This window comes from Pipistrellus kuhlii, unplaced genomic scaffold (assembly GCF_014108245.1).
Source record: "Pipistrellus kuhlii isolate mPipKuh1 unplaced genomic scaffold, mPipKuh1.p scaffold_m20_p_3, whole genome shotgun sequence".
Lineage (NCBI taxonomy): Eukaryota > Metazoa > Chordata > Mammalia > Chiroptera > Vespertilionidae > Pipistrellus > Pipistrellus kuhlii.
Genome location: NW_023425529.1, coordinates 69543448 through 69557315, shown reverse-complemented (window position 1 = coordinate 69557315; position 13868 = coordinate 69543448). Strand labels below are relative to the sequence as shown.

Here is a 13868-nt window from a genome sequence, read left to right as displayed (position 1 = left end):
GGCCTACAGTAGAAAGGAAATTGAAGACAGAGAAGGGTGTGATGAGACTTAAAATGGATCCTGACATAACTGAAACTCCCAGGGAAGTGAGCATTTGTCTTGCTGAAATGAGATAAGAAGTAGGTACTTGATTTCTGCTGATATGTGTACGAATATGCATAATATCAATGTGATGAAGCCTATTTATGTACTGAAGTAGAGTAACGGTTTGTTGACTTTACTTGGATATGTGTGAATGAACAATAGTCGTGTTCCAATGATATCTTTTGGGACTTTTTAATAAAATCAGGTAAAACGTGGTGCAAATGAATGCCAATTTCTGTCTTGATTGAAACCTATTATTTACTGTGGGCTTCTCAGCTTCACTTTGTTTTCTAATGGTAAAATATATAGATGTATTTGAAACTAAAATAACTAGTGATGGTGAGAAATATATGTGTAAATTTTAAAATACAGTTTACTCATAAAATCAATCTGGTGATTCTGGCATCCATATATTATTAATGTCTGAAAGTAAAATGACACATGGTATGTCATTTCCCCACATCACAGAAACTTGTGGAAAGTTTTGGAAGAGGCCATATGGTTCTTCCTCTACAATAGAAGTGTGGTTTAACTGCTTCCCAGACAAATTATTAGTAACCCTGTCATTTTTTCCCCCTGAAAATAAAAATCTCAGTAATTCTCTCACCCCCAATCCCTTTTAAGGTCAAATCTCAATCTGTCCTGCTTAACTTTATTTTCATGGTCTCTTGTTCTAATTAGAGTTGAGAAATATCTTTCCCAACAGAAACACTATAACTTACAATATTTCCTCTTGTCCACCACAACAGTCCAAATAATTAATTCTTATCCTTTCCCCCCAGATTCCAGTCCTAGTGGTTATTTCTATTGTATAACCATAATGCCATGGCCATATACTTCCATAAAGTAGTCCAAATTGAAAGTAATATATTGTAGAATATGTGAACTATCTCATAACGCACTTACTATCTCATGTACTCCCTTACAGCAAGCTCGTTTCTTCGAATTCCGTATTTCTCGAGCCAACCTTTTGACATATAATCGTTGTTAATGAGCCGAAATGGATAACACTGGCTTTGATTTTATTATAATGCTCAGAAATAATTTATATTCTAAGTGCCTAATATACATAAGATATAATGCCCTTATGTAATTTTCTAATGGATAGTCTAATCATTGGAACACATTCCTCATTAATTTATATACAATGGATGCACTAAGGAAGAACATTTATAAAATATTATACTTATTAGAAATATGAATGGTGAATACAACATCTAACAAAAGTTGGAGAGCTGCATCAAAACCAGAAGTAACGCACCAGTGATTTCAGAACTTCACTTAGAATTATGACAATGGCTAATGGCTTAATGCCATCCATACCTCACAAAAATGTATTTCTACTAGCATTTATTTATCACACATAGATACTACAGGCCTATATCAAATATTATGTGCACTGAGCCTCAGCACATCTAACTGTCCACAGGTTTTCAATGTTGCCAATTTTGCCCTATTGTCACAGAATGAGCCAATAACCAAATAATGAGGATAGAAATAATTTACAACCTAAGCTTACGTCATCTCAATTTCCAAATTTCGTTTTTTCCTTCTGTATTTTCATAGTCTACTTTTTCTTCTTCAATCCCTGGGGAGGAAATGATCCTTTAAAAGCTTCAGTATTTCTTTGCCTTCCCCTCTATGTGCCTTCCCCACATTTTTAGTCTCGTATGTAGACACACACACACCTTAATAACTATATTTAATATTTAATATAGATAAGATTTCTTTTTACCTTGTCCTTCATTTACCTCCAAACTTATTTACAGAAAAACTTTATACTTTCTTGCTCCCAACTCCCCATTTCCTTAAGGCCTTAATACTCTGCCCATATCAGTTGCATAAAACTGGACTTTTAAAGCTAGCTAACGTGACTTATTCTCTAAAGTCAATGAACTTTCTCAATCAACTTTGGCAGCAGTGGAAATTGCTCACCAACATTATTTCTATGCCTTGCCATCGTCTCCTGACTTCCTACCTTACATTCAAATGTAGAGATTCCCTAAGGGATTGAAATGAACTTTCTTCTCTCCTTCTATACATTGGCTCAGAACCTCCATGACCTTATCCACCTCTTTGGTACTATCTCCTTTCTATAACTGACTTCCCACAGCATTATCCCTAACTGTGGCCTTTCCCCAAACTGCTCACTTGAAAGGCATACCCACAGAAAATCAGAACATCCTACCTCTCACTCAGAATCTGCTTGGTGACAACATAACAATTCCTCCTTGAAATGAGCACAACCCTCCACCCATCCTATTTCCACTTAGGGTATTTCTCCCCCAAGTTATCTAAATTCAAAATTTTAGAAAAAGGCATTGGGCCAATTAACTTTCTTCCTCACATCCTATAAAATAATCTGCTTATATTTAGGATCTTTTATAACTTCTTTCTATACCATTACAATGACCTTTTACTTGGTTTTCCCAAGGATGCATTTCTCAACTCTACTTTCCCATATGCACTATATACAAGATGACAAAAGTAGGTTGCCAGTTGTTCATATGGAAAATAATGCAAAATTTAATAAAGAATACAAGAATAAACTGTTTCATGTACTCACAATTGTAAATCCACTTTTGCCCCACCCTGTATTCATTATATCATATAAATGGCTATCTTAAATTATCACTTTCATTATGCCATTCTGTTTAACACAATTCTGGAATACAAACTCCTATTCTTAGTATGGTATTTATGATTTTTATTTGGTTTTATCATAATTTCCAGTTCTATCTTCCCTTCCCCTTCCTCTCAACATTGGCAATATAAACCATATCTGTTTATTATTTCTTGGACATAGTTCATCCTTTCTGAGCTCAATCTCCTTATTTGTGTATATGCCTCAATTTTCAGACTCTCTTTTCTCCTTTTGCTAAAATCTTCACCTATGAAGATCCTGTCATTTTAAGATTCTCTAAGCTTCCCACCTATAGCCTATGCCTTCTAGCATCAATCAAGCTGAAAGTAATATCTTTTTCTTGTGCATTTCTCTAGCACCTAGTTTATATCCCACAGAAAGTACTTACTATATAGTATTATTTACTGCCCATGTGTTTTCTCTTCCACTTTCTCCACACATTACACAGTATATTTCTCAAGGTCAGGATTCATTTTTTCATAACTTTTAAATCCTACTGCATTTGGTATAGAGTCTTGCACAAAGCTGGAACTTAATTTAAAAAATAAGTCACATGAATTCAGACTAAAACAATTATATCTAGAAGAACAGAAGCTATATAAAAACTGGTCACTAGGAATCACTCCTTTCTAACTCTAGAGTTTACCAAAGGGGGTGACTTTGTGCTATGTAAATTCTCCATTCCTTATATTTAGAAATCCAAACGTTAATGCAGAATCTGGCTTGAGTCCCATAGGAAGAACAAAACCATTTCATTTAAATGTTCCCTCTAGTCCTCAAGAGTCAGCATTTTTTGATGTGCATAAGTGGGAGAGAAGACAGAGGAACGGTGTTGTGTTTTCAAAGTAACTTCCACCAAAAGATCAATTTTCTTAAAGAAAACAGCCTTTAAAAAAAAACAAAAAAACTCAAAATGGCTTTTTTGGTAAAGATTTTCCCCATTATAGAGATATATTTGAATATAATATGAGGTTTAATTTTACAGCACCTCCCCAATCCAATAAATTTTAATAGTGCAATTTTTATAATAAATATATTTCTCTGATTGTGTACTTTAGTAGCAATGTATTGAGTATCCCTCTTGAAGAGATAATATCAGAATCTGAAACTTAAAATTACATAGTCCTGCTAATTTAGATTTCTTTTATTATTTCAGGTTTTGATCAATTGAATTCTTCTAAGTAAATTTTATAGAAAAATATGGCTTTGGCAGAATAGAAAAATTAAATAAATGTATTATGGGACATCCTGAAGAAATAAAATAGGTATGTTATTATATGAGAAATATATCTCAGAAATAACCAACAATCTTTTTAATACGATGATAAGTGGTGTGTACAAGGCTTGCAGTCACATATTTTACTTTGTATAGTCATGATCTGACATGAACATTGCTAAAACATCCACAGAGACCCCACATACAACTACTGATTGTTGTAGTTGGACTTTTAAACAGTGGAAGTAAATGCTTTATGAAAAATAAGAGTAAGAGTAGATTATCATGTAGACAACAAAAATAGAGGAGATAGTGAAACTACTTAAATGTAGAACGGGAATTGAAATCTGTTTTGTTATGTTATATAAGCAGGCAACTAAAATTTATTAAGTTAAAACACAGAAATGACAATGCTTTTATGACAAAGTTAATAAACAGTTATAAGCAAGAGAAATGTTAGATGGATACCTTAATTTAGATCAGATGCTAACTGCTAATAAATCATTACATGGCTATTGTTTAAGTAGATCTCTCCATTTCAGAGGAAGAATGTACTGTATTTTATCAGTCTTGCCTTGGTGACATCTCACTTTCCTAAATTGCATACAGAAAACCAAAACACCTTCCTTAAAACAGATATGGAAAGACCACATCCGAAGATCCATTGACTGTACTTACACCATTTACTTACTGTTAAGTATAAACTTTGTATTCTCTCCAAGTCCATAAAATAATTTATCATTACCAGATAAGGGAAGTAACATTTGAATAAAAGCATTTTTCAAGCACAGTCTGTACCACATTTATGAAGAAACTTTTGGGAGTTTCAGAAAAAAAATGGCTTTGAGCTGGAGATTAAATATTGATTTTACGATTTGGCTAGTCATTTAAAATAAATAATCTCATAAATCAGGCTTAAATCTGAAGTTCCTCAGCATCTTTAATTTTTTAGGTCAGGTCAAATAGCTCAGCTAGCTCTTTCTCACTAATCCACTACAATATGCTGAAGAAGATCTTTTGATCAACCACTTAACAAAAATAAAAGTGACACTCAAGTGACATATTCGATGAGTAAAGGTTAAACTTAACATCATCATCTATCATGTACATTAGGAGCAATGTAAAGAAAATAAAGAAAAAAGAAAGAAAAACAAAAAAAACTAATTCTTGTCTTCAATTAAATTATAATAAGTTTAAGTCCTCAAATGTAACCCTTTTCTGAGAAATGGCACACAAAGATACCCAATTCAGGCATTTACAAAGCTGTGCATGTAGCATACCTCCCCCAGCACCTCCTAACTCCTTTTCCCTGCTCCACTTTTCTCCAAAGCATCTATCACTGTCTGACATGCCACCATACTCATCTGCTTTTGCCCCATCGTCTCAGCGTAGATTGTAAGCTCCCAACCAACAGACAGGTACTCTTGTCAATTTTGTTCACTGCTGTGTATCCAGTGCCTGGTATAGTGCTTGGCACTTAATAGGCATTCAGTAAATATGAGAAGACTATTCTTATTTTTGGATTCCTAGACTTGTGGCCTGCATTTCTTCTCTAAGTGCATTTTCCCATCAAGCTTTCTCTTATGTACACGGTAGCCTAGGTTTCAATGTAATTCTACTTCTTAGGTGTGACAAGAATGAATGTCTCCTGAGCTTCAGCAGAATGGGGATAAAGGAACTACCCGTGGGTTGTTGTGAGAAATGAATGAGGGAATTCATAGGAAGGACTTAGCACAATGCCTGACACATGATAAGTGTTCAATAAATTTTAGCTGTTATCGTTCCTACCATTACAGCTATTAAATTATTCTCTTCTGTTACAAACAGCTCACCAATTCTTAAAAGTACCTCATGATTAATGAAACAAAGGACTTTTTGATTCAGGGCTAAGTTTAATTGTGGTTGAATCTCCTGGAAAAAAACACACCTATTTCCTGTGTGGGTTGCTTTCAAGAACATTAATCTTCTTGTGCTCCCACAGGACCGAAGGTACCTTTCTATAGGAATTGCGATTAGCAGATTATGTATAGCAATTAGCAGATTTGTTCAGTCTTCTCTGCTACATTATGTGGTCTTCTAGGGTGCAAAATCTTCGTATCCTATCACAAAGTGGGCATTCTATAGATGTTTGTTTGCCCAATAGATGAGTTACTGTACAGAAATGAGACGGATTCCATTTGTAGTCACATCACACATGCACTTTCATTACAAAATTACATTTCTCGATAGATGGTGTAGATCCAGAGAGCAGGATAGAGGTCTTAGTGTCAAATAGTGATGCGGAGAGCAGAGCGGAGTGTGTATGAGAATAAAAGTAATGGAATGGAATTCAGTGATGTGCTGTGAATAAAAAGCGCTTAGAAGACCGATACAAAACCCATTCTTATTTCCTCATAAATGGCTCCTCTATTTCAATAGTAATGACCTAATTTATATCCATCGTACTTTATGGGAGTGTGGCTGGCTACCCAGGGAAAAATTCAAATAAAAAAATACTTGATAAAGTTAAAAAGCACACAGCTATTTGACTAGATGTAAGTTATTAGAAATTAGGATCCATGGAATATAAAAAAGGAATACACCTATTTGACTATATGTAAGAATTAAAAAAATACTTATGAGGTTTAGAAGTTCTTAGATATTTAACACCACAGCAAACAAACTTTCAAGGAAACTAATTTTAAAAGCCTTACAAATGTAAATTATTTACAAATGCACCTGTATTTTGATAATAAAAATTTATAATGCTTTATGCAGGATAGAAAATAGACATCTGTACCTCTGGGAAAAGAAAAAAGGTTGAGATTGGCAATTTTTATTGTTGAATTAGCCATTTAGTTGGTATTCAGAAGAAAGGATCAGAGAGAGAAAACCCAGTATCAAGAGGCACCTAGTCTACAACTATCTCATGCTGTGAGTCTGTCCCTGTAAGTAATGCTTCTCATCAGGAAAGTACTTACATTGGGCCTCAGCCTGGCTGCCAGATCATAATACTTCTCAGCTGCTTCATTGAGGCTGGCCTGTCTGTTAAAGAAAAAAAAAAAAAAAAAAAAAAAAAAGAGTCAAACTGTATAATTTATTTTAAAATTGCAGATAAGTGAACAGAATCATCATGTAGCAAAGTAATATTAACTCTTTAAAAAATTACAATCATACTAATCAAATTAGTTGCCTAAGTAGAAAAATACCATTAAAAAATGAATGCAAGGTCTTCGCTGGTTTGGCTTAGTGGATAGAATGTTGGCCCATAGACTGAAGGGTCTTGGGTTCAATTCCAGTGAAGGGCACGAACCTTGACTGCAAGCTCGATCCCTGGCTCTGATCAAGAGGCAGCCAACCAATCAATGTGTCTCTCTCACACTGATGTTCCTCTCTCTTTCTCTGTTTCGGGTGAGGATTAACAACAACAAAATAAATGCATGAAATGTATTTGTCATTGTCTTTAAGGCGGTGGTCGGTAAACTTATTAGTCAACAGAGCCAAATATCAACAGTACAACGATTGAAATTTCTTTTGAGAGCCAAATTTTTTAAACTTAAACTTCTTCTAATGCCACTTCTTCAAAATAGACTCGCCCAGGCCGTGGTATTTTGTGGAAGAGCCGCACTCAACGGACCAAAGGCCCGCATGTGGCCGTGAGCCGCAGTTTACTGACTACAGCTCTGAGGCATTATAAATAGTATCTCAACACAATCTTATTCAGTCATTACTTCAAATTTGTATATTAAAAATTAGAAATGTACTTTCTGTTTCCCAAGTAAACCCAAATAATATGTTACAGAGGTGGGATTCTCTGGCTTCATTTCAACATGATGTCCCAGAAAAATCTTAATTTTTAAAAATAAATTAAAGTTAATCATGAGTTGCTTGTTTTATAAAAATAGTAAATATTTGCAAGTTGTTTTTAAAATCCTGCATCTATATAGAAAGCCACCGTCTTTCCTATTTAAGAGGAAAACCTTCCACTGTATGTAGCCAACAGGAAAACAAATGCCGGCTTCTCTCTCTCTCAGTGGTCTTAGGCCACCAGGCTGGGCACAGGACACAGCCTCAGCTAAATGGATGTTCTCATTTGGAAGGGTTTCATTTCTGAGTGAGTGATAGAAAGATGAAGGGAGGGCTAGAGTTCACTGACAACGGTGGAAGCGACGGGCCGATGTCCTTGCTAGCCTCCTTCGGTAAAGAATTGCTTTTGGATAGCCTGAATCTTGATCTCTGGGGCTACCTTGTTTCCTCATGCTATGTTTTTCAGTCCATGTTGGATTCAGTGGTTCCCACAGCCTTCAGATAGCTAGAGTCGGTTTCTCTTCATTACTAACAAATACCATGAGTGGCAGAGTTGTCTTCAAATAAGACACACACTGAATTTTATATATGTTTATGCATTGTCTATTCTTAAAATTCATAGGAAGCCCCTACATTCAGCCATGTGGGTAGCAGAATAAATAAAATGCTGGCATCCCGAGGAAGCCCAGCCAATTAGCCATCAAAACAGTATGCTTTTATCTTGTCATGTTACTTCAAAAAATCATCAAAGATGATAGATCGTAAGAGCTAGGAGCTCTTGAAGGCTGTGTTATAATCTGGTGACCATATTTAAGAGATGCAAGAGAAGTGCTATAGAAAAACATCAAGTCAACTTCAGACAGTCAACCCCAACTACAATGTGAACACAGTAGTATAAATGGATTCTGTTCCTACAGTTAAATGCGGTAGTGTTCTCTTCAAACTGTGATGTTAAGAAGCCCTTGAGATAAGAAGATGGCAGAGTCAGGAATAAAGAGGAGAAGCAAAAATTAACTTTCTCAATTACAAAACCACCTTCAGGTTTGAAAAGAGAAGGCTAACTAGCCATACCTATAAAATTGAATTTGCACTTTGGTCAAGCCAAATAAAAACTATAAAGACATACCCCATGCAACCATATAAATTATAGAAATAACTGAAGATAACATGTCTCTGGAGAGAAAGACATACTTTTCTAATTTTTAAAGGAAAAATAATTAGAAACACTGCTGTTTTTAATGGGGTTATAGAGAAAGTAAAAACCCTTGACCTAAGGCTCTACTGGACTCATGACATGTTACAACGTGCTGCTGCAATTTACTAGTCTCATAAACGCTGAAGTTCAATTTCAATATGTCAAGGAAAGTACTTTATTCTAGTATGAAAGACTAAAATTTCCCTCACTAGGGTATTTAATGAAGGTTCCCTCCACCAACTTACAGAATCACTTTGGTTCAGATTCATTTGGAAATTTGAACCAGAATTCATTAGGTCATGCCCTGGAAGGGTTTTCTCCAGGGGAAAATAAAAGGCATGGAGGTAGGAAATTAGAGTAACTTAATACTACAAAGAAGTAATTTACTTTGAAGAAAAAAATCAACCCATATATGTTTAACATAGAAGGCACAGCTACCAATTATATTCATTTATGAGCAATCAAATTCATGAGGTAGATAAGGATCAAAAGAGAAACTGAGAAACTCACTAGATGAAATGCCTTTACAACAATAATCAGCATAAGAAAAGAAAAAAAAAGAAGTTTCCCTTTCAAAAATATTCTTATGGGTTTTTAAAGTCTTTATTGTCTTCAGTAGTTTAATTCCCAAAGGACATTAGTCTAGAAGACTTTGTTTAGAAGGCTTAGTTTCTTAGCTAGAAGTAAAATTGATGATATGCCAATGAAATAGAGAAAAAAGTAGAGTTTATTAGATTTGTCATATAACTGAAAATTAATTTTTACACTAGGACTTCTATATTAATGGTCTTCATTGACTACTAGTCAGCAGGCATTTATGACAACACATGGCAAACCAGAGGGAAAAGAGTATGTCAGTTCTGTAAATGTACATTTATATCCATTCCATTCTCTGGACAAGAGAACTCATGAGAAACTGTCTGAGGTCTATTTTATAGTGAATGCTGTATTTCATACTCCCCTCTGTAACAAGTATCCTAGAAGTGCTTAAAAACTGAATTGCAAAGATGACAGAATCATTAATCAAACATGCGAAAACTGAGGGAATTCGAAATATTCTGCCAGTTGCTTAGAGTTGTGGTCGGCAAACTGTGGCTCGTGAGCCACATGCGGCTCTTTGGTCCCTTGAGTGTGGCCCTTCCACAAAAATACCACAGTCTGGGCAAGTCTATTTTGAAGAAGTGGCATTAGAAGAAGTTTAAGTTTTAAAAATTTGGCTCTCAAAAGAAACTTCAATCGTTGTACTGTTGATATTTGGCTCTGTTGACTATGGAGTTTGCCGACCACTGGCTTAGACGATCCTAAGGACTCCTAATTATAGAGAACCTCACCCACTGGATTTTTAGAGAGTAGTTTCAGGACTACTGGGATCAAAGTATTTAATAAAATGTAATAAAATACACTTTTCCTGAATACCAATAGCATTTCTTTCTTTACTATTTCTTTCCTCACAGAGCATTTCTAAAGTTGCTACTTATGTGTCACTTCTACTTTAGATTATTAAAACGAGTCTTAGAGAAGATGATTCCCCTAAGGTTATAGAGGGGTAGGTGGTTGAACTACAATAGATGGGAGTCAAAGCCTCCACACTAACTGTCTGAACCACAAAAACATGCTGGTATCTTTATACACACCGAGATGTAGCACAATAATATGTTGTTCAATATAATGGTGATGACAGATGACCACGTCCATTCCTACATCAAATACTAAGAAAGGAAGAAAACGTGCTTTTTTATTATTATGTTAAAAAGTCATAACTTAAATGTAAGAGATGAGATTTAAAAAGGGGAGAATAGCCCTGGCTGGTATGGTTCAGTTGGTTGAGTATCGTCCCTTGCACCAAAAGGTTACTCTTTTGATTCCTGATCAGGAGGCAATTGATCAATGTTTCTCTCTCATCGATGTTTTTCTCTCCCCCCTCCCTTCCTCTCTCTCTAAAACAAAATCAATAAAAATATATTTTTAAAAAAAGAAAATAAAAAAGGAAATGGAAGAATATGGAGAACATTTGCAGTCTCAGGTTTTAGACATTACTTACTTCCTGCCTAACTCATCTCTCGAATTGAGAGAAGTGAACAGTACCAGACCAAATTGAGCAGAGTACAGTTTTAAGAACAGAGAGAGATGTACTATTCTGTTTTGCCCTGTGGTCTTCACCTTCGCCCCAAAACAAAGAAGGGTGAGAACTGAGAGTAAAGACAAAGAAATAGGGAAGGAGAAAACACAGAACAATGCTGAGTGCTGCCTTTGTTGGGGACTCAACAGGGCTGAGACTTCCCTTCGTTTTTGCAGGGTGTGTGTATGTCTCCTTTAAATATAAAGGGGAACCATAAATTTCCCATATGTCCAAGTAGAAGACTCAGAAGGTAGGTAAAGGGGAAAGCAGTTCGCTTTGCCAAGAAATCTCCTACACCAGATGTAGACAACCTTAGGCTTTAGCCATAATGCACTTCAAAAGTAAATGATGAGATTGTAAGAAAAATCACAGTGTGTACCAAGAAGCTACACTGGGTCCAGATGAGTGATTGTCCCTATCTAACATGCCACCCTAGGAATCAACATTATGTCCCATGTGTACAGAATAAAGATTTAATCATTATGCCAACAGCAGCAATCTCAAATGGAGGCTTCTTTCTTATTTCCAACCTTGCCAAATCACATACATAAGGCCCTCACCTTTTCCACACTATATGTGGTCTCTTAGGAGAGGTAAAAAAAAAGTCCTAGATGGTTTTTGTAAATTGGGCTATGAAGTAAATAATGAACCTTGAACCCCTCCCCCAAATTCATTGGATTGGGCTGATTATATTTTAAAAGTCTTACAATTCAGTTTTTCTGCCATCAGTGAAAAAGTAGCGTCTGAGTGAAAACATATAGTAACAAAAGTCACAAACAAATACTATTTTTGATTATTATAGAATTCCATTTTTGCACATAGACCTATAAAACTTACATCTGTTAAAAATATAGAAATATAATTCATATATCGAACTTCCCTCTCTGGTGTTATTTCATAATAGAAAATTATTTTTTAGAACGTAGGTTTATGGGCCAATTTCTTACAAGTAGAGATGTATAAAAAAAAATTTGGAATCAGTTATATTATGAAACAGCAACTTAATATACCCTGTGAAATGTTTTAGGAAAATCTGATTAAAAGAATCACTTACAATTACCTACATTTTTATGTATTCCATGAGAATTATAAAATTAAAGCTTGCTAAATTTAAAATTACTTCCTTGAAATATAAAAAAATAAAAACTCTAGTAGCATTGAGAAAACTCTTTTAAACTACAGTTATTAATAGTTGTGGATTATTAAATTTGAATTAAAAATTATTTAATGTATATAATAACCACTGCATGACTCATACAAAAGGCAATATTTTATTAGTCTTTGTGATTATTTTCAAGGGTAACTATGAGCATTTTTTTACTAGACAGCAGTTTGTTCAATGTCATAAAAGTAGAATGAAACAGTAGCTGAGGTTTCCTGGGTTCTTGCCAACTGCTAACCTGACATTTAGCTTTAAGTTACCCAGAGAAGCACTAAATTTTAATTCTAGGTGATAACTTGTACAGTAGAACTAGAAATAGAACTCAAATGAACAAGGACATAAAAATGTACGAGAAATCTTAAAATAGCAAAACCAGAGTTATACGTATATTCAAACAGAGGAGCAGAAAAGATCTTTGTAATGAAACGCAGAATATGTTGTTTATGACCACCAAGCCTTCTTAAATTAGAATTCTTCTCTGTCAAGACATCACAAATGGCTTTGTAACCTGTGAGAATCTGTGTCAGTTCTAAACATAAAAGACAGAGAGGTAAAGCAGAAATGTAGCAATTACCATGGTATAGAGGAAAAAACTTTGCTGATGGTAAAATTGACAAAAGATTCCTCTGAGTCAGGTATTTCCTGATGTCTCATGGACATTTGAGCCCATTCTTTTCATGGCCTCCAATATTTCAAGGCTGCTAAGTACAGGTTAAGCCTATATTAGAAAGATTACATAACAAAATATACTAAAAAATAAAGGGGAGGAAATATGTATTAGCAATGTCAAATATAATATTCATGTATAGTAACTTACTACTAATATTCAAGATGTAATGATGGGAAGAAGGAGTTAGGAGGAGTGAAAAGAGGAAGGCCAAGATAGAACTTATATGCAGCGGTGGTCCAAGAACCAACATCATAAGCATCACCTAGAATTTCTTAGAAGGGTAAAGCCTCAGGTACCACCCAAACATACTGTCTCAGAATGTGTATCTTAACAAGATCCCTAGGTGCTTCGCATACACATTAATGCAGGAGAGTCACTGGGTTAAATGATACCCACCTTCAATCGCATCTGCCACTCTTTGCTTTAAAAACCTTACAATCCTTTTCAACCTGGTTGAAATAAGCCCCTCTTGATTAAAAGTTGGCAGTGAAGTACAATTTGAAACTGGAATACCTAATGACTTTTTAAGCGGTCTTTGGCAGTTTTGAAGGTGTTAAAGGAGAAAGTATATGGCTTAGAGGGCCTTGGAATTATATATATATCCCACAGCTCCCCAACCCCCACAAGCCCCACACACACTCCCAATCTTCTTTGACAAAAGGATCTGATTTTATTCCTTTCTCACAGAAGAAATTTCAATTTTATGTCACTTGCAGTGAAATGTATTCAGAAATTAGTATATTTAAATTTTATATTTTAATATAATTAATTCTATCACACTGTATGCCAGAAGCCAATTCCAGCATGTCCTAATTGTAAGAGTTTCATCGAAAGGTTGATGGAACTTGGGGATTCAACAAGGGCTGTCACATATGCTATTGCCTGTTGGGAATGGGTAAAGGCATTTCCCCAAACCTGAAAAAGGATGCATTAAATTGATTGCTTGCTGCCAGACAACTCAGGCCATCTCAATCTACATATGTTATTGCCTT

The 13868-nt window shown here is 35.0% G+C and overlaps 1 protein-coding gene across 3 annotated transcripts in view; it reads right to left on the bottom strand.

The window, feature by feature from the left end:
- TMTC2 (transmembrane O-mannosyltransferase targeting cadherins 2) overlaps positions 1-13868 on the bottom strand; it is a 412316-nt gene that overhangs the window by 52394 nt on the left and 346054 nt on the right. For all 3 annotated transcript variants that reach the window (XR_006742882.1, XM_036456330.2, XM_036456331.2), the window contains exon 11: positions 6905-6968. Coding sequence is in view for 2 of the 3 variants with exons in the window: in XM_036456330.2 (XP_036312223.1) it covers positions 6905-6968 (64 nt within the window). In the remaining variant the exon portion in view is untranslated. The remainder of the gene's footprint in view (positions 1-6904; positions 6969-13868) is intronic.